This window comes from Misgurnus anguillicaudatus, chromosome 21 (genome assembly GCF_027580225.2).
Source record: "Misgurnus anguillicaudatus chromosome 21, ASM2758022v2, whole genome shotgun sequence".
Lineage (NCBI taxonomy): Eukaryota > Metazoa > Chordata > Actinopteri > Cypriniformes > Cobitidae > Misgurnus > Misgurnus anguillicaudatus.
In genome coordinates, this window is record NC_073357.2 from 56,702,206 (window position 1) to 56,724,964 (window position 22,759).

General features: G+C 36.6%; 1 protein-coding gene across 8 annotated transcripts in view; it reads right to left on the reverse strand.

Moving 5' to 3' along the window:
• The window catches only part of neo1a (neogenin 1a), a 203,621-nt gene that overhangs the window by 46,092 nt on the left and 134,770 nt on the right, over window positions 1–22,759 (reverse strand). For 6 of the 8 annotated variants that reach the window (XM_055214607.2, XM_055214658.2, XM_055214647.2 and 3 more), the window contains exons 6-9: window positions 20,092–20,246; window positions 19,879–19,999; window positions 3,488–3,713; window positions 1,612–1,766 (exon numbers count right to left, since the gene is read on the reverse strand). In XM_055214607.2, coding sequence (XP_055070582.2) covers window positions 1,612–1,766; window positions 3,488–3,713; window positions 19,879–19,999; window positions 20,092–20,246 — 657 coding nt within the window. The remainder of the gene's footprint in view (window positions 1–1,611; window positions 1,767–3,487; window positions 3,714–19,878; window positions 20,000–20,091; window positions 20,247–22,759) is intronic. The other 2 variants (XM_055214640.2, XM_055214621.2) reach the window with 1 other exon arrangement.

Below are 22,759 nucleotides of genomic sequence, written 5' to 3' on the forward strand. Positions count from 1 at the left end.
TTTTGAAAGAAGTCTCTTATGCTCATCAAGCCTGCATTTATTTGATCAAAAACCCTTCAGCAATCATTCATATTAAAATGATTTCTGAAGGATTTTTGATCAAAATAAATCCAGGCGTGACAATTGTAAGTATCAGGATCTCTCAAGTTTCAAATTTTGTATTACCTTGCATGCATGTCTGCTTATGACCAAACAAAATGTTTATTTATGTTTGTAAATGATATAATTATTATGCATGTCCCTAAATTTTCATAAATTCCTGTTAACTCTTTCCCCGCCAGCGTTTTTAAAAAAAAGTTTTCACAAAAGTTTAATGCCTTCCAGAAAATCTTCTTCTTTAAATCTATAAACATTCAATATATCAAATGAAAGAACAGACCCTCTGCTTTCAAACAAACAAAAGTTTCATCCTAACTTCATTAGTTCTCTTTTTATCACCTCTCAAATATGGGTAGATTTCTTCAAGAACACCACATATTGAGCAAAAAGCTGAGATAAATAAATTTTTGTGAAGGACTTTTGATAGAGGTCAGATGCAGAGCGATCTTTAAAACATACATGGAGTTCTTTCTCTTTCACGTGAGGCGCTACTTCCGGGTTGTAAAAGTTGCGGAAGTGCTCTACCTGGTGGAAAATAGCGGTATTGCGGAAAGCCGGAAATACTCGTCATTGGCAGGGATGCGTTTTCTCATAATTGACGAGATAACTCGTCAATGGCGGGGAAAGAGTTAAGTTTCCAATTTGAAATATTTCCAAAATTCCCCAGATTAACTCTTTCCCCGCCATTGACGAGTTAATGCTTCCCTGCCAATGACGAGTATTTCCGGCTTTCCGCAATCCCGCTATTCTCTTCCGCAACTTACACAACTCGAAAGTATCACTCTAGGGCACCCAGCTGTATGTCCGTGAAAGTTTTGAGGATCGCTCTGAATCTGATCTCTATCAAAAGTCCTTCACACAAATAGAATTCTTTTATAAAGCAGAGGGTCTGTTCTTTCATTTGATATATTGTGTGTTTATATATTTTAAGAATAACATTTTCTAAAAGGCATTAAACTTTTGTGAAACTCATGAAAAATGCCAGCGGGGAAAGAATTAAGTTCCCATGGAAAGTTTAAGGAAATTTACCGGAAACTTTCTGCCCCTTTCCAAACCTATTCACGAGTACAGCTGTGGCCAAGCAAAAGTCCCCTGGTTTAATGGGACAGATGTTTAAATGTTACCTGATCTAAGGTGAGCTGCCACCAGAGTAACACAACATTATATGTTAAAGGGGTCATATGATGCGATTTCATGTTTTCCTGTCTCTTTGGATTGTTAAAGTGGACCAGGCATATCGAAGATCCATGCAGTCGCAAAGATTAAAGTCTCAAACAAAATATAATTTTTTTCATCCACACCTTCCTAAAACGCTTCATTCAAAAAACATAGCAATAAAATATTAAAATGCACAATAAAATAAAATGTTGTCGTAATTACATGTGGTCGTCTGTGCAAATTTACCTCAAATGTGATATAGTAAATGTGCCAAGTTATTAGTAAAAAATGACATTTGAACACTTTTGCAGCTGTTGTGGCCCAGGATATGTGCCATATATGTGGAGATCTTACCTTCGAGCTGGGTGGCCACCTTTACAGGTACTGAGCTCTCTCCAGGTCCATTCGTGTTATGGGCCACCACCCTAAAGCTGTACTTGGTTTCTGGTATTAGGTTCTGAATGGTGACTTGCATTTCACCCGGTCTGCTTGTGCTTACGGTTCTCTCCCTATAAACCATCAGAGAAACAAACATGAGCATAGTTAGTAGTAGCATAGCTAGCGTTAAGTTTTTAAGGCCAGTCCAGACCTTTAAATACTATATTTTTTCTCCTAATTTTACTTTAACTGGCCTCCGTTATGCCCATTGTATAGTTCATCTTTTTACGTTTACGTGGATGTATGTGCATGACCGTTAGTGTATTCATAGTTTATTAAACGTTCAACGCATGCACATTGTGACAAAATGCAATGCATCTCCTGGGCTACATACTACATGCGCGCATGTGCGACCTACAAAGTACGCGCAGTTACAAAAATGTGACGATCTTGATTTTTCATGGCTGATTTTGATATTGATTTTTTTACAAGCTAATTGTCTGATTCCAATACCGATTTCCAATTTTTTTTATTCATATCAAGCATCAAACAAGAAAAAATGAAAGTATACATAAACAAGATGTTTATTTGGTATTTAACAGGCTAAACTTGGTTTTGGCTATTGAAAACAATCCACCTTTTTCACGAACGCGGAAGTTAATGATGTGACGTATTCCCTTTCCGGTGCGAGACTTCTGGTTCAATAGCCAGCTGGTAGAAAACAGTGTAGTGGGAGCACGCATAAAACATAATTTAAACAGTTAATATTTACTACACCTGCTATGTATGAACCAGTGTGAGGATGAAATTAAAAATGTAGTCTGTGCAAGCGAGCAACTTCTGGAAAAAACCGCAGAAAAAATACAAAAAACTACCCGGCCGCCAATCGCGCATTATAAGCAAAAAACGTCCGGTTCAGATTTATAGCCGGTCAACCGGTGCATCCCTACTGTAAACAGTCCTTCGCGTATGCGTAAAAACGGGACTATATTTCTAGCTTTACACTAAGGGGGCCGGTATACCAAGGCGTTTATGCCGGTGTATGTTTTCAATTGATCGTAACGTAAGTGCAGCGCTTTTCAAAAACACCAACAGCTGGTGTTTTTTCCTGAGTTTTTTACCGCGCTCAACGCCGAACGCCCAGAGTTGAAAAATGTTAAACTTTGGGCGAAACGCTCAGCTCGTCAATGTCACTTTTCACTCGGCCGTCCAATCACAGTGGAGGAGGGGCGGGACAAATATCACTACAACCAACCAACTCACTGTTCAACGACGCTTAACTGAAAAAACGCAGGGAAGCGCCTACAGTCGTGTCCGCCTGCCGTTTCAGGCGCGTTTAAATGCTTTTGTATGCACGCCCCTAATTTTCAATGGACTCAATAGTATAATATATTTTTTAGTATTCTGTTGAAAAATACAGATGAAAACTATTTTTCACATTTAAATAAGGCAGAACAGCAAACACAACCATCCTACCATCATCATGTTATACTAACAAATTTAATAGCACAATATGAAGAGTTTCGTTGCAAAACAAGATAACCACCGTTTTTTTAATTGTTCAGAAATCATGTTTTTTGGTTGTGCATTCCAATTAATATCAATGCAACTGCAGCCGGTTTGTTTTGATTTAAACCTTCATAACTTAAAAAATACAGCTAAGTAGCACCATGAAACAAAATAATAACTTCATAACATCATAAAAAACATGTTTTGACAAAAATGTAAAAAAATGGATTTATCTCGTTTTGCCACGAAACTCTTCATATGTAATTTTCATTTTTATTATAGTAATAGAGAATAATTGTCTGTTAAACAGTGAATGTTTTTATATATCATAAAAATTTCCTGCCTGTTAGTGCCCTCCACGCTGTAGTAAACAGAGTAGGTGACATCATCTCCATGTGGCTCGGCCGGAGGACGCCAGGTCAGCTTGATGAAGCGGGTGGAGACCAGGGACGCCACGACATCACGGGGGGCGGAGGGCGTAGGGCCGGTGCTGCCTCCGGAGCCTGGCATTAGATGGTCAGTAGTGGTACGGGTCAGTGAGGTGGAAGGGGGTGTGGGGAGAGCTACATCTTTTAGTTCAGTAGGGTGATGTGAGTAAAGAGATAAAGGGTGGAGGAGGGCGAATAGCAGAGTCACATAGAAATTTAGGAAGGGAGAGACAGAAAACCAAGGAAAACAGGAAAGAGATAAGGAAAACAAAAAAACATAACACAATGGCTTTCATAAGGAGGACATCAACACAAGATCAACAAAAATAAAATATGAGAAAAATTAGAAATGCAATCAAAATGGCAGACTGATAGGCAAGAAAATCAACTGAAGTGGAAAATATGAATCACATAATAATGATGGAAAGCTGAAGGACAGAAGGCACTTCTTTACTTTTTACTCTCAAAGGAAAAGTTCACCCAAAAGAAACTTCACAGAAAATTAAAAAATTATTCAAACTTCCGCCACCTGGCATATCTGCATGCAGAAGACTAATATATAGCACATTATATGGACTACATGGTGCATTTTTATGCGATTGAAGCTTGAAAAATCACAATAAATGTATCATCTTTAAGAGATTGTTCAAACAATATGAGGGCTATTAAATGATCAGTAAAGTTTCATTTCTAAGTGAACTATTTCTTTTAGTAGAAATGGGAAAAATCCAAGCTCACATAAGGAACGGTGAGGCAGGGAAGCCATTCAATTTAATGACTAACATACTGAAGCTGTGTTTCATGATCTGCACACAGATATGTGAAATATTTCATGCAAGACCTCTGCGGTTAAATCTAAGTATGTCGAACTCTTGTTTTCCACCAGAGGAGTGAAATATGAGACAGAAAGTGGCAGATTCAAAATTGTTGTGAAAGCACTAAAGTTTAGCTTTTGGAAACTCTAAAAATGAATTAATTCAATTGCTTTAGGTTAGACCGGCCTGTGGAAAGGCTGAACATCAATCATATATAATAAACTGATGTATCACAGTGTGACTGTAAACAGTAACATGAGCACAACACAAGTCTAAGGCTATGTTTACATGAATGCGTTTATCCTTTAAAACGCGTTACTTTTGCTACGTTTACGCCTTTCATCTACACTACATCACTATTTTCGACCCTCATAAACGGATTCGTTCGCAAACGCGAACTTTTTTTTACAAAGTAAAAATTATTTTATTCAGGTAAAAGGAGGTTTGCAACGGAGGTTTTGCCAAAAATAGTAAACATCTACCAACCAGCTATTATAAACGCTATATCGGATTGTTTTAACATTTATCCTTATACATGTACACGAACATATGCATTCGGTCGAACATACAGATTAAAAAGTAAACCCTGCGTTCCAATTCTTTAGTGTTGCTTTAAAACATACAGAGTTCTTACTCTTTCACGTGAGGCGTTACTTCAGGTTTGCATAAGTTGCGGAAGAGCGCCACTTGGTGGATAATAGCAGTATTGTGGAAAGCCGGAAATACTCGTCATTCGCAGGGAAGTGTTTTCTCATAATTGACGAGTTAACTCTGCAGTGGCGGGGAAAGAGTTAAAAACTATTTGGAAAAAATAACTTTTACAGTAATCTGATGTAATTAGTAACTAGAAATTCGTTACTTTTTTGAGTAACTTACCCAACACGGTACGGGGACCCTCGCGCATGATAACCATACTTCGGCCTTAAGATTTGTGTATTCCCAAAACTCGCTATATCGCTCAGGCCTACAGTAGCTGGATGTATGATGTGATTTAATTGGGCGATTTTTTTACATTGACACTTGCACATGAATTCGGCGAATGTATCAGTTTGAGGGTTAAAAAGTAGCACACAATAGAGTTAGAAAAAAGAAACACCAGGATGAATTGTGTTTAAAACGTCCTCTTTAAATAAATTAATGAGTCGAGGAAATCTAAAAAAGTGCCTTCAGCTCTGAATGGCCGTCGGGAGAAGAGACTGATAATGCAGAGCGGTGTAAAATACATTATAAGTGACACTCATTAGCTTATAGCTTTCTCCTAAATAACATGAGCCATTTGACAGACAGCAAATGAAACATTAGTCGTAGCAATTACAGTTTTCCACAAAGACAAGTCATCAATGTTCCTCCGTCTAGCTGCAGGGAGAAAAAAATGTATTCATCATTTATCTCACACTCGGTTTTTGTGTCGCATGTGACTTCATTTCTGTAGCTATTTTATCTCCCTTTGGCTCTCTGAACATGTGTTACACCAAACTTAGGATAAGCATTGTTAACCACATTATGGTTATAATAATACGTTAATGTTTAAAAACACATTTGCGAACTGAGATGATATCTGGAGCCATTGGCTCTCCATCAGTCACCCGAAAGCCACGATTAATATCGCATCTATTCATAGCCGAAGTCAGTGTCAACGGGGCAGATGGGGACATTGCTTTATTTATAACAAAAACACTCGAGACAAGCCAAACTGTACCTTTAAGAGTCTTATTAAATCCAACTTTTGCTGCAAATTGATGTAATTACGTGTTATTCTGGGAATTAACAAGGTGCTTTCTGTTGAAATGGGTGCTCAAAGCAATGGCGATTTTATAAGTAGGTCACCGGAAATCACGACCTAATATTCTAAATAAGTAACCGTACGGCATGATGAGGACTTGGGAAAATGTAAACAGGAGGAAAAATCGCCTCATTGAACATCACATACTCAGTCTAAAAGAGGAACCGAATCATACCGCTAATGAGCGCTTAGAAATCTCTCGCTTTGTGGGTGGGATACTAAAATGGCTATGGTGAAGATGTGAGATACATTTAGTGCTATGCACTTAAAGAAATAGCTCACACATCCAAATATAAGGCTGAGGACAATATTATATTGCATGGAGACAAAAACCTAGCTTATTTTATTTATTCTCTATACAGTCAATGTTCTTTTCATTGAAGACAGCATTGATACTGACAGCTGCTGATGCAGTATATGAAGCAGATCTTGATCTATAGACACAAACTAAAAGCCTCATATGAGTGGTTGCTGTTTTGAGGAGCAGGACAAGGTGGATCAATCATACTCTTTTCCCCTTTTGTATATTTTATAATGCTTTTTATACTGTACACGTCTATAAGACAGAAGAATCACAGATGAGATCTCAATTATACCTCTTAGAAATCAATGACATTAAATAGAAAAGCCTCCGGGTGTTTCCCATACTTTACATAGCCTTTATTTCATTGTCTAGGTTAACTATAAACTAGTGATGCACCGATGCATCGGCCGCCGATATTTATCGGCCGATTTTTGATGAATTTGAAACCATCGGCATATCGGCAATAGCACGAGAAAGGCCGATACCGATTGTTTATTAATTAACCGCATAAAGGCAATGACTTGCATGTCTGTTGTTCAATTAAAATGATTTAATGTTTGGGTGTGCACTAGGACTGTTCCGAATACCATTTGAGCTTCGAAGCTCTAGTAGAAATCAAATCAAATATTCAAAGCTTCGGAAGGAGGGGCTGAACATATTTTTCTCTTTAATAAAGGCAGGAATCTGTGTGTGTATGTAGCGGCGCGTGCCTGTCACGCGTGCTGCGAGAACAGCATTAGTGAAACAAAACACCAGCAATACTTTTAATAAGGTAGCCTAACATTTTTCTAACAAACAAACACTCCCGTATCAGAAATTAGAAGCATAGTAATTATTTATTACGTAAAGGGTAACTTAGGCCATTTAAATAAAACAACGTAAATAAATGAACGAATTAATGAAGTTCAACAAACTGTAATAAAACGGTAGCATACTTTCAAAATCAAGTTTATTTACTAACACTTACACCATCCAATATGTTTTTTCATCAGTAAACCAATAAAGAAGATATTTTGCAGAAACCCCAGTGCTCCGTCATGCAAGTCAACCGATCCGCCACTTTAAGCATATATATCTAATACAAAAGTAATCCCCCATAACTCCGTGTGACATATTGACGTCTTGTGAAGCAAATCAATCCGTTTTTGCAAGAAACTGAACGTTATTTACAACACTATTAGCGTGAATGCCAAAGCAGGAAGCCCGCTTTCCGTTTGAGGCGATCTCTTCTTCTACTGGCTGCGTTTGATGGCTGTTGGCTATGGATGTTGGTCTCTCTGCGCCACCTATAGAGCTGGAGCGTGAAGCGCACTTCCTGCTTGGCAAAAGCATTGCATTAACGCTGTAAAATATATATATATTCGAATCTCAAAACTGAAAATCAAAACGGAACGAATATTCGAACATTCTGGTCCAGCCCTAGTGTGCACTATACTTAAGCACAGACAGAAAACCTTTGTTGAGCTGGCTCAAATGTCTTGGACAATAAAAGAAACAGACTGCACAAGAAGTCCAACTTTTTTTGAAGTAGCAATATTTATACTCTGTTTAAAGAAATAGCACTGGCATTATTTATGTTTATTAAAGAAATCCATTATATGTAAAAATATATTGTTAATGTTGTTAATAAAAGAAATGCTGAATAGCAAAAACCACCTTTGAAGGTTGTCATGTTGTCTTATTATATTTGTTTTAGCTTAATTTGTGCCTCTTATTATGTTGGTCAGTTGAATGTTAATTAGATACTATCCATGTTCAGTAAAAATAATTTGATGCAGAAATAAACTAGCTAATAGAACAACTGTATAGTGTTGTAAAGTGTTTAATATCGGTATCGGCATCGGTATCGGCCAGAAGTTGTCTGTTTAAATCGGTATCGGTATCGGCCCAAAAAATCCTATCGGTGCATCCCTACTATAAACCCAATGTAGTTTGGCTATGAGTAACCCACATCTAACCGAAATAAACTTGAATTTGGTTACATGTCGTTTTTGCCAAAATAACTTGCCAGATGTCTGATATTACATTATGTGGATTCAACAGTGGTTACAAGGTGTTTGGTTTTATTTATTGATTTATTTGAATACATTTATTTTTAGGCTATGGTTAGACATCTATTAAATGTTCACTGACAGACCAAATTTTGCCTAGACGTCAGGGCTGTGTTTGTACGGCTCATAGGCCCTGTTTACACAAGAACACTCAAGTGTGAAAACGTAAAACTATATTATTGGATGTGCCTTATCGGACAGCATTTTGGGGGGTTAAAAACGAAAAAAAAAAAAATGAAACCACCCTCCTGAGTGGAAATCTTAAAAACGCTCTACCGTCGCGTTCCCATATAAATGGTAAAAACGCAAAAATCTGCTCACGGTGACTCTCGTCGCGAACGCGTTCACGTCACAGTACAGGAAAATAACAACAAACATGTCGGATTATTTCCATACGTCGGACCTTCAAGTTGCTATAGCAGCTATTGTGTCACCATATGCACGCAGATCCCCCCCCAAAAACGCTTGTATAAACGTAGAATAAAAAGTGATAAGGCAACGCCACTTTTGTGTTTTCTCTTCAGATCTTTTCCATGTAAACGTAGCCTTAGATTCCCTTTAAAATTGCTTTCTGGAATTTCTTTTTAGGTAAAGACCCAGAAATCACACAAATGTCTCCATTGACTCTTTCACCCCAAACGCGTTTAATAAAAAAAGTTTTTTAAATATATAAGCATACAATATATAAAAAAATTGAAAGAACAGACAATCTGTTTTCAAAAAAAAGTTTCATACTACCTTAATTTGTTCTCTTTTAATCACCTCTCAAATATAAGTAAATTTCTTCAAAAATACTAAATTTTGGGCAAAAAGCTGAAATAATAGCATTTTTGTGAAGGACTTTTGATAAAAAATCAGACTCAAAGTGATAATCAAAACATACACAAATTTTGACCTGGGGGATACTTCCGGGTTTTATAAGTTGGGTAAGAGCACCAACCTAGTGAATAATAGCGAAAATATGGATTGCCGAAAAAACTTGTCATTGGCAGGGAAGTGTTTTCTCTTAATTGACGATTTAACTTGTCAATGGCAGGGAAAGAGTTAAAGTTTCAAAAGAGATTTCAATAATGTCACAATTGAGCTCAGATTTGCCAAGTCTCCAATTAAGTCAACGTTATTGAAGATTTCAATATAAAGTGATATACACTTCTCACCCAATTTAAACAAATCCAGATTATTTTTTTCTGTGCCGAATTCCTTTTGTCTGGGTTCGTACAAGTTTCTCAAAGTTTTTCGACTACTGAATCTGTGCAGGAAGTACAGTGGAAGTCCTTATATGGGCACTTTAACCGGAATAGCGCACACACACCAACCAAGAACTGACCCGAAATTAATGTCACCAAAGAACTGTGTTGTTGTTTGCGAGGGAAATTGTGAGGGAAAGAACCCAGCATTATGGAAACAATGGATATTATTTGTTTATCTGGTATAGCTGTGCAAGTGTGTTTCTTTAATGGTGAATTTCGTTGAAATGGGGCAGTCCCAGTGAGTCGCAGGTGGTAAGTAAAACTGCATCAAATGTCTGTGTTTTGTTGGCAGTCAGCAGGTAAGTGCATATACAAACATGTACAGTAGTGAATCATAAGCAAGGCCAAACGGAATCTGCTGACTTTTTTGCTTTTTCTGTGGAAATGTTTTGGAAAAATTCGCGGAATTCTGTGGAATGATTTTAAATGTTTTAAAAAGATATTCGAGAATTTAAGCTGTAAATATTACAAAAAAATCATCTAAAATAATTACTTTTTAAAGGCTTACAATGAAAATGAATTTTCCGCCGAAATTTGCGGGAGCGGATTCAGTTTGGGCCTGATCATAAGCAGAGATGTATAGTAACGAAGTAGAACTACTTCACTACTGTACTTAAGTACTAAAAGACAGTATCTGTATTCTACTGAAGTATTATTTTTTTCTCCTACTTCCACTTTTACTTCAGTACATATTTTCAACGAGTTTAATACTTTTACTCCGATACATTTTTTATGTGCTGCATAGTTACTCTTTACTCTCGTTATAAAAATTTTACGAATCATTCCGAACCCACATTATCACTGCCGGAGCGGTGATACACGTTAGAAACACACACACACAAATTGTGGTCTAAACCAATCAGAGATAGTGAAGGGCGGACCCCTCCCTCCCTCTCACTTACAAATATGAGCTGCGGTTGTGGACAAAACGTGAAGCGAAGAGAGAGCAAACGTGCGCGAGAGAGACAGAGTTTGCGTGAGAGAGAGAGAATGCGCAAGAAAGGGCGAGTGTGGGCAAAAGAAGGAAAGCTAAATACATTGAAACACCTTTACCATTATATAGACTAATATTTCATTAATACTGAATTTTTATCGCCATATCAGTTAAATTAATCTGAATTAATCTGAACATTCCTGTCCTTGTACTCCTGCTACAGCCAAAGGAATTGTGAGTGTCCTTTAGCTTAAACATTTGAAATATAAAAAATATTAAATTCAAACTTTTGACTGTTTTCTTTAATAACTACATTACACAATACTTGTACTTTTACTTTCAGTACTTGAGTAGTATATTTTAAAATAAACTACTTGCAATACTTAAGTACAAACATTTTTTAATACTTTAGTACTTCCACTTAAGTGCTGTGCTTAAAGAGCACTTCAACTTCTACTCAAGTCACTTTTTTGATAAAGCACTTGTACTTTTACTCAAGTCTGGGTCCCTAGTACTTTATACATCTCTGATCATAAGTAATCCAGAAATAGTGGGATAATGTTTTGTGTGTATTGCATGCTTGTGACTCGCTCCGCCCGCGGTACGCCTCCAGGAGCTCTGCTTTCTTTTCGGAAGTTAGTGGTACAGCTAATCTGTCTTTTATAAATCTGATTAGAGCTGGGCAAAGATTAATCGCGATTAATCGCATACAAAATAAAAGTGATTTTTGGCATAATATATGTGCGTGTACTGTGTCTAATTATTATGTATATTTAACCACACACACATTCATATATTCATTTCAGAATTGTTTTACTTATATATACATTTTTTAAATTTATATTTAATATAGAATATATAAAAATATAAATAAATATATATAAACATGTAAATGTTTCTTAAATACATACATGAATGTGTGTGTATTTATTTATACATAATAATTACACACAGCACATACTCATATATTATGCCAAAAATCACTTTTATTTTGTATGCGATTAATCGCGATTAATCTTTGCCCAGCACTAAATCTGATCAAAACAAATGACTGATAGGAGATATGAAAGATGCGATACTACTCTATAGGAGTAATACGATTAACATGAAATTAACATAAACAGCGTGTGTTATGTGATATGTGTAATGTATTTTAACAATTGTCATATTTGTTTCTCCTTAGCGATTTTAGGAGAAACATCCAAGATTTAGTTGATATTTAAATGAAAAAACCTGAACTCCTTTAAAATCTAAAAAAGCAATACAAGCTCTGAGCAGTAACATTTCCCTCTGAGTGAGTACAATTTGAGAAAACAAGTACAAATTTAGTTTTCATGACCATTTTCCACCCCTCTCTCTCTATTTCTCTCTTGCTCTCTTTAATGGACTGGCGAGGAAGAATAAATATATATTGTGAAAAGTGCTGTACAAATAAACTGGACTCCAAAACTTTTCTCCTTTGCCAGACAACATAATCTACTTTGTGTGTGTGTTAGAAATAAAAAATCAATAGCGAAAAAGCAGCACATCGTAAAAATAAAGTACATGACATGCTTTTTTCTTCAGATCCAGCCTGCAGCGATGTTGCATGGATTTGAAGCGTGCTTCGTTGCAGCATTGACAGCGGTCTATCTCTTCAAAGCAAACATCATGAATATGAGAAGATGATGGATTAAAGGGCATAATCACCCCTGGTGAGATTAAACAGGTCCCTCATGTGATGAAAAGTAACTGGTCTGAGACGTCTTGCTTCCATAGTCTAAGAGATGAAAGCAGGAACAGCAGGAGCGGTTCCAGGGGGAGGTGTGGGCACCTCGGTGGGACCGACCGCCCAGCATGCCAGTGCAGGATTATGGGTCACAGCGTGATGCTGGCAGGGGACTTCCTCTGTGTTTGCCGGGAAAGCAGAGACCCATCTGCCATATCATTACTGTAGGACTGTACCCCACCCTCTCCGCCCATCGTTGCAACCCTCTGGGTCAGCAAGCAGAAGCCCCATTCCCCTCTCCACCTGCCAAACCTCCGTCTGTTTCATCCATGAGCTCTTTCTCCTGGCTTTTTAGTCAATCTTAGTATGAGACCACAAGCTCTCGTTCATTTTTAGCTGGTCATCCATCTTTAGTGACTAAAAAAGCCTAGATAACTCAATATGAAATATAAGAAGCTGGTAGTATTTAAACCTATACAGGGTTCCCACATCTTAGTTAACTTCAAATTCAAGGACCTTTCAAGGACTTTCCAGATCCAATACCCTCAAATTCAAGGACTAAATGTGGGGATACATTTTAAGTGAGAGCAAGGTTACATCGAGTTATTATTTAAGATACATTGTTACAGTTCCCTTTTGAGGGAACTTGCGCTGCGTCACTGCGGTGACACATTGGGGATGCTTCCAGGGGTAAGTGCGTCTGAATGTGTATATCAAACTCAACCAATGATGAGGCTTAACCACAAAGACAGGGTGACGAAGAAGCCAGGAAGTATATCGCTATCTGAAATATTGCCAAAGACGGCGTTACAGGGACGCAGGAAGTATGACGAGGGAGATGCAGCGTCTCGTTCCCTTCTCAGGGAACAACAGTTACATACGTAACCCGAGACGTTTTCATATGTCAAACACAACTATGCAAAAAAGCATTTTGGTATGAATCAACATTCGCATACAAAATTTAGCACGTGTGCTTAAAAAGTCTAGAATTTTATGATATTATCCTACACTACACCGGGAATAATATGGAATTTTCCATAAACAAAACGTCTTGCATAAAATAGATTCAAGCACTTTCAATGCCCTGTATCTATATGTATGTATATTTTCAAAAACTTCCCAGATTCACAAACTTTCAAGTATTTCAAGGACCCGTGGGAACCCTGAGCCTATAGCACTGTACTTCTTGGCTGTACGATACAACATACACTATATACAACATAACAGCATCTTATAACGTCAACTGACATCAATATTCTTTTCATTGAATGATGACTCTTATAAACAGAGCAGAGATGCTAGAAAGTAGCCGTAGGGATCTTTCTGTGGTCATAAATAAGTGAAGGATATTTGCTGGTGTGATAGCTGTGTCTGGCACACGGGTCTAGTTAAAGTGTCATATGAACGGTGAAAGGTCTCAGCGGACACATGCTCTTTATGTTTTATGTCTCCTCTGGCTCCTCGGCAGACATATAAAAACACATAAAACCCAAATCAGTATTGTGCACTCACAGATCTATCATTCTGTCCACACATACACTACAGTACATCTTCATACATCAGTTTACTCCATTCATACTCGCTACTGGTGGCGGCCACTTGTTACGGAAAATACGAACCAATTACATGTATGCATTTGGCAGATGCTTTTATACGAAGCATCTTAAGAGTGCATCATGTTTTTATCAGTATGTGTGTATCTTGGGAATAAAACGTCCAAATTTTTGCACTCCCAATGCAATGCATTATCTGTTGAGGTAGAGGATAAACAGTAGGCTGACAGAAATTACAGAAATGTGTCCATGTTATGATCTATACTTAAAGGGTACCTACTATGCCCATTTAAACAAGATGTAATACAGTAGTTTTAGGTGTGGCCAGAATATGTCTGTGAAGTTTCAGCTCAAAATACCCCACAGACAATACCCCATTTTTTAAAGTATGTCCAAAAAGCCCCTTTTAGGGTGGGAGCAATAATGCTGTACCTTTAATAAATGCAAATGAGCTACAGCTCCCTAAACAAAAGAGACTGTAAGCACAATTCAAATAAGGGCTAAAAATATATATATATATAATTATAAATATTTATTTATTTATATAAAATGTATCAATCTACTTAAATATATAAACATGTAAATGTTTCTTACATGCATATACAAAATAAATACACACAGTGCCGACACATATATTATGCAAAAACAAACTTTTATTTTGTATGCGATTAATCGCGATTAAAGGAATAGTCCATTTTCTTAAAAAAAAAAAAATCCAGATAATTTACTCACCACCATGTAGGGCTGCACGATTAATCGTTTTTAAACCGAAATCGCGATGTGAATGGATGCGATTTTCGAATCGCAAGAAATGCGATTATTTCGATTCAAAACTATTAAATATAACAATCATCTAGTACGCAGTTTTTGACAGTTCGCTTCATGCGCATTTTACGTTTGATGCAGTTTAGACCAATAGAGTGCATGAACACTGAGGTGCTGACTACACGTCATCACACCATTTGGAAAACATGAGCGCGAGCAGCAGTTCAACTCCTCAACAAAGTGTACGGCCATATGATTTCCGCGATGCGGAAAACACGGACAGAATCGCGAAATGCATACAAATGGAATTAACTGCACAACGCGGAATGTCATGAAGTTGGCAGATTTTGGATTCAGTCATTTTAAAAACGCATTATAACTCATTAACCGGCAAATGAAAGGACAGAAATGCGCGAAAACATTTCCCTTTTGTGTAATGTTGGACTTAAAGAAAGGTGTATATACGTCCGTTTCTCGTCATGCATCGCAAACAATGACAAGCGCCTCATCAGACTATAAGCAGGTTTCATTAAAGCCCGGAACACAGCAGACGAAACAGGTACATTATACTTTCTTGCACGCGCACATCTGCACCGCTTTGAATATTTACAGGCATGAGGGTTCATGAAGCGCGCACACAGAGAGCAGTCAGCACACGCGTGATCACTAAACTTAAGTTTTCTTTCTTGTCTAAGTGAACATAAACAGCTGGATGTTTATCAGTAGGCTATATTGAAGCAGAGCAGTTTTAAAGCTGTCTTGTGTCTTAAAGTGACAGTAACCTGGTGCTTTCTGTGTCAGAAATGTTTATTACACACCAAAAATTAAAATCACTCCTTACTCTTAACTGAACAAGCTTCTGCAGCTCCACATTTAAAATCCTACAGTGAGGACTGTGCAGTCTTTTATTTGTATTTTTTGCTTATGTTAAATCATAGATTCAAATAACTAATATATTTACATTTATTACAGATGCCTGAAAAGTAAAACAAGATGAGTATAGTCTTATGATTAAAAGAAAAACTAAACATTTGCTTGTCAGATGCATTGTTGTAGTGACAGCCAAAATACATTGGCCTATATGTTATTTTAAATAAAACTTTCAAAAAAAAAAATTTAAATTGTATTTTTTTATGTTCTTAGATTAAAAAAAAGTTTGTCTGCAGAATAGCAAAGTCCTGCAGACAACTTGGTACAATGTTTAAGAGGTTTTAAATAAACAGTAGCACAGCATCTTTCTTTGGTGCTATTAAAACCACCACAACAAACCTGGATGTACCTCTTTTATTATATACTAATGAATCGCACTTTAAATCGCGAATCGCAATTTTGATCAGAAAAATCGCAATTAGATTTTTTCTCCGAATCGTGCAGCCCTACCACCATGTCATCCAAAATGTTGATGTCTTTCTTTGTTCAGTCGAAAAGAAATTATGTTTTTTGAGGAAAACATTGCAGGATTTTTCTCATTTTAATGGACTTTAATAGAGCCCAACATTTAATACTTAACTCAACACTTAACAGTTTTTTTCAACAGAGTTTCAAAGGACTATAAACGATCCCAAACGAGGCATAAGGGTCTTATCTAGCAAAACGATTGTCATTTTAGACAAGAAAAATAAAAAATATGTACTTTTAAAACACAACTTTTAAGAAAATATATTTTAAGAAAATGGAATATTCCTTTAATCTTTTCCAGACCTAATTAAAAATAGATCTGATTTTTGTAAATACAGTCTGAGACAAAAGTATCTCACTATTGAGATATGGCAGACAGTGTACAACTCACTAAGGGCGGAAACTATGGTATTGCAGTCAGTCAGTGGGTGGGGCTTTATCAGTGTGATGTCACATTTACAAGAGAATCAAACAACATGTCTAATGAGACTGCTTTGGTTTAAAGGGGACATTTCACAAAACCTTTTTTAAGATGTAAAATAAATATTTGGTGTCTCCAGAGTACATATGTGAAGTTTTAGCTCAACATACCATATAGATAATTTATTATAGCATGTAGTTAAAATTGCCACTTTGTAGGAGAGCAAATATGTGTAGTTTTTTGGAGGGTTTGTCATTTAAAATGCAAATGAGTTGATCTCTGCACTAAATGGCAGTATCGTGGTTGGATAGTGCATATTAAGGGACGGTATTATCCCCTTCTGACATCACAGGGGGAGACAAATTTCAATTACCTAATTTTTCACATGCTTGCAGAGAATGGTTTACCAAAATTAAGTTACTGGGTTGAACTTTTTCACATTTTCTAGGTCGATAAAAGCACTGGGGACCCAGTTTTAGCACTTAAACATGGAAAAAGTCAGATTTTCATGATATGTCCACCTTAATGGGGATTAAAAAATGAGTGGGTGAATTTTTTCCATAGTAGTGTGGTTATGTTCACACACTGCCAACATACATTTATGTCCAAACAGTGCATTTTGCATAATAGGTGCCCTTTAAACTCTGGACTGAGCTGGGACTAAGGAGGTATATATATACAGTCTCCATTAGCAATCCCATTCATACAAATGCAATTTCTTTTGAGCCAATCACCTTTAACCAATACTGTTATGTGACTCTATATGTATCTCTCTATATCATAACACCTTGCAGCACCAGGAAAAAAACAACATAAATCATCAGTGAACGCTTATGACAGCTGACTACACTAGTTATCTGTTCTGCAAAAGAAAGACGTGTTGTCCTGGAAAAACTTTAATACTACATGACCTGTTTATCATATTACGGTTCATTCAGACTGCAAACTCACGGCTAAGAATATTGCTTCTATCTCATTGGTGCTGCAGAATAACAGTGAGTGGTGCTCAGCACACAAATAGGATGTTATGGTTTCAATTTCTCATACAGCTTTTCTCAAGCATTCACACAGCTGGAGTGACTGATGCACAACGTAACCTGCAAAATCAGATGGAGGGAAATATGGCAGCTAAAAGGTTTTGTGAGGTAACATACGATACTTGTGCTATACAAGATGAAAGATAAGGAAAAATTTGCCAGGAATTTTTAATCACTGCTTAGGATAACAGGAATTAAATGCAAATTTGAAAAACAAACTCTCGTTCAAATGTCTTAAATTACTGTAACTTCCTAATTTACATCTCTACTAAAGAATTATTAGACCCCTGAATGGATCAAGGCAAAGACCTCTTAATGCAGTTGTTCTCAAACTTTTTGGTGTGCCCCCCCACAAAGGGGGCATCCTTTCACGGCCCCCCAAAAGAAAATTCATAACATAAAAAGATTCAGATCAAAACATTGTGTTGCTTACAAATGAAGTTTCCTGATTTGCTTCTCTACTAAAGAGGTCTTAGACCCCTTAATAGATCAAGGCAATGACCTCTTAATGCAGTTGTTCTCAAACTTTTTGTCCAAAGAAATGTACCCGACCCGAAATTACCCGAATCTCTTTATGCCCGAACACAACATGCATAAATACGTTTTTTTTTTTTTTTTAAGAAAGACCCGACCCGAGACAAACCTGAGGAAATTAGACCCGAACCAGTGGGAATTTTTTTAACCCGAGTGGACCTGAATGTGAACGGCACCGGCGTGTGTGCAGTTTGCAGCCCCACACGCAGAAGTCAGACAGAAAGAAACAACCAATTTGCGAAAGTTAACCTACAACCAATTTGCGAAAATTAACCTACCGCCAGCCACACAATGTTGCAAGCGCTCATTGCAAACAGAGGAGAGAATAAGATATTCTGCATAGGTATCCGTATGTGCTATGGTGTCCTAAATTGTTGCTACTACAGTACTGATGTCATATAAAAGTCTATGGCACTGAACTAGACTTCAATTGCTACCCCAATCGTTTGCAAACATGACTGCAATTTTGTTATTTAAACATCAGAAATAAATCTGCGATTACAGCTATGCTTCACTTGTGTAGTTACAATCCATTAAATCCAGATCACGAGGATAACAAAAACATTGTAGCTATGGAGAAAACACAGTGAAGACAAAGGCAGCACATGTTATAAAATAAAATAATATTAGGTTCAATAAACCGTGCCACAAAACTCACTGTGTGTGTAACTTAATAAACTCAGCAATCAGCTCTAGCAATAAGTGAAGATAAGTGACCGTGTTTCCTAATCCACCATGTGCTTGTCCAGATGGCCAACATGACTAAGGCTTCAAAACTCCTCCAATCACACCTGACTAGCAGCTTTAACTAGAACAAACCGAGACGCCTGCCAAAAGAAAAGCATTAACACGGCCAGTAAGTGTAAGACGGAGAAAAATACAGCAAAGCCCTGGAGGCGGTTTTAAAAGAGATTTAACATGCAATAGGATTACAAGTTACAGATTTGGAAGTTGCACATGAACGCCCCCTCAATTCATAATTAACTCAGAACGTCTGTGATCATTATAATAACTTAGTTGGATTGATTCATTTTTTTGAGCACAGTTGAGAAGAGAACCAAAAGCTTTATTTTGTTTAATGTGGCTTAGCAGCTTTAATTTAACTAAGATGACCTGTCCGATCAATGTTAGCCCTAGCAGCCAATACAGCTTTTGATTAACCAACCACACTGACATATAACCAGTTTAAAGGAAAACACCACAGTTTTTCAATATTTTACTATGTTCTTACCTCAACTTAGAAGAATTAATACATACATATCTTTATGCAATGCATGCATTTAATCTTTGTACAGTGCATTGTGGATGTGTTAGCATTTGGCCTAGCCTCATTCATTCCTATGTCTCCAAAAATAGATGAATTTAGAAGCCAACAAACACTTCCATATTTTCCCTATTTAAAGACTGTTACACGAGTAAGTATGGTGGCACAAAATAAAACTTTTGTTTGGATCCTAAGGAATAAATGGGGCTAAACTAAATGCTAAATTCAAGAAGCGCTGTACAAAGATTAAAAGTGCATGCATTGAAAAAAGAAACGTATGTATTAATTCTTCTAAGTTGAGGTAAGAACATAGTAAAATATTGAAAAACTGTGGTGTTTTCCTTTAAACTCCATGTAAAACCATCTATCATCAAACGCAAGTGAACTCGCTGGATTTTTCCACAAGGTGTACAGAGAATATGATTTCACTATAATGTAAATACTGCAAACAATGATTTATAAAAGATCAATCTGCTCTCTGTAACATACCTTGATCCAAAATGATGAGCTGAGCACCAGACTGAATGTTCCCAGCTTCGTTCTCAGCTAAACACTGATAGTAACCTTCATCTGATCTGACCAAACCCAACACATGCAGGTCCCGCTCCTTCTGTAAAGAGACAAACATGAAGAACATCAGCGCATCTGCTAGTACATTCAGTGCATGTCTGTATGAAGTATTTTGTCATGTAAACAACTTACAATAATCTTGAAATAGTCGCTGGGAATGACGGCATCTCCGTTTTTCACCCATTTGATGGTGGGAGCGGGAGAGCCGATGACCTCGCACTCGAGGATGACGTCTGTGGCTTCGTGAGCGTATACGTCTTTGGGTTTCTTCAAGAACTGTGGGGGAGCTGATATGAGCAAAAAACATAAGTGATGGTTTGTGAGCATCTAAAACAAATATTTATTTCCTATAATCCATAAGGCATCATCATTTACCTACTTGAGAAATGTCTGAGATGCAAATGGGTGATTCTCGCGAAATTAGACATATGAGGTGTCATGAAACATTTTGATAAAAAAAAAGGAAATGCAAAGTAAGAGTATCAAAATAAGAAGCATATAGTCACAAACATCTCTTTATGTACTATTTTGCATATGATTTCAAATGACAACATACAAACCAATTTTGTTTTTTTTTCACATTTAAGGGAAAAATTTTCATTACCGCAACGTGTGCATGACTGGATTTTGGTTCTTTGACATGGAAATATTTATAATTAAAAAATCTAAAAAATAAAAATATCTTCAGGGCATGTTATACTATAAACATTTACAGTAAAGAAACATGTGGTATTTGGTGATCATTGTAAATGTAGAGACAATAATAAGGAATATAAATGTGTCAAAGACCAATTTTCTCATCCTCCGCAACAATTTTCAATCACTTTTAAAGCCCTAAAGTAACAAACATTTTCAAAATAATTGTTGGAAGGGACATAATTGACTGTGACACTCAAGATGGCTACCAGGTAAGCAGTTCTTATTTTTCTCTCCAGATAAAAGTTAAAATTTTGTTTGTCATAGTACCTAGACAACTTTTTAGTTCTCATTACTGAAACATGAGTTTGTAAATGCATATATTTAATGTAATATCATGTTGCGGTAATGATAATTTTTGATAATGATAATCTTAAAAAATTAAATAATTCTGTAGGAAATATTTTTTATATCCTCTAAAAATAATGGTTATATTAAGTTCAGAGCTTAATCTTATATGTGCAAAAAAATAATGGCTTCAAGGGCTTTTAAAAAAATCTGATGCTGGACACCTTTTAAGTCTGGATTTCGTGAGAATCACCCAAATACTTTAAATAGTCTATAAAATCCAGTTTTAGGCACCGTTTCGGAAAACAAAAAATGACAAAATTGTTTTTTTGACATCAACATTTTAATAACCAAACATTTTAAACTCCCTGTAAAGTCAATCTTGAAAATTATTTCTAAAAACATTATAAATGTATTGCTGAAACACCTTACAAAGACTGTGACCTATGTAGTACTGAATTGTGGAGTTACACTGTTAAACAGTTTCCCCCCATTTCTGTGTTCAGTATTATTTGGGCGGGGCTAAAACTGTAGTTCGATGACACAATGGAGACATCAAAAATGGCCCCGCCCCTAACACAATCGCAAGCATCCATTCAGTGTCTGTCATCAGCTCCTAAATCTTCCTTAAAACGATATCCGGCATTTGTTTTATTCAACCCTAACCCTTGCTTTCATTTCTGAGCAAAGCAGAATATAACAAGGAAAGATCTAAAAATGTATTCGATCACATCCATTGACTGGCTCATACATCCTCACCACATAGGATGAGAATATATCTCAGGTTTCCTGCTGCTACAGACGATGTCAAACCTCAGCACATACAGTACTGTAACATTTCAGGACAGGCGGAGAAACAAGATGGATACAAGCCCATCCCTTGTGTTCTGCGTGGCACACAAGAGATGTGTATGAAAATTTAATAGGATTTTGGGTTTCTCACCTGTATAACAAAAACACAGAGATTAGGCATTCCCGAATGAGTTTGACCCTCTTATGCTACCACACCTCGCTGCATGTTTACTTGTCATGCATGCATCAAGGATAACTATGCGCAGCTGGTTGACATTTACACAGAAAAAATGTTAGCGAGAAAGGATATGAAAATTACACACCAGAGGGTTTAAAAGGCAGAAATGTGAAGTCATATATTAAAGCACTTAGCTACATGAATTATTCAGTCAAACTTGTTTTTTTATTAAAGCTGTGATGTTTTTTTAAAAGTCTTTACTGAACTGGGACTAATATTGTAAGTGGATGGGCTCGTGCAGACGTAACTGAGTTGAAAAAAAATGCAGCATTGGGTCAAAAAGGGATTAACCCAACATGCTGCATTGTCATTTTGTCCTTTTCAAAATTATGTATGAAATTTTTTTGATATTGATAATGTTTCTGTGGACAAATTGTATTATAATCATTTATTATATGGGTTCGAAATAAAATCAATTGATAAATGATTAGGTTGTTGCTTTGGATAAAACCTTCTGCCAAATGCATAAATGTAAGTGTAAAATTTTTTTTGTTTAGCTGCCATTTAAGAATTTTAGATCCCTAAATGCTTTTATTTTATTTAAACTCATCAAAATAAATAAATAAATTTAGTGCTGTTGGTTAGTAGCATTGTTTTCTGAGGTTTAATTACACAGCATTTATGATAAATTCATGTATTTTATAAAGTTAAAAAAACTAGGGCCCCCTGGCACAATCTCACAGCCCCCAGTTTTACACAGCTATTTGCTCAAAAGTAAGGTAAGAAACATTAAACATTAATTTAAAATACTTTATTTGCTCATCTGCTCAACTGATGCAGACCTTC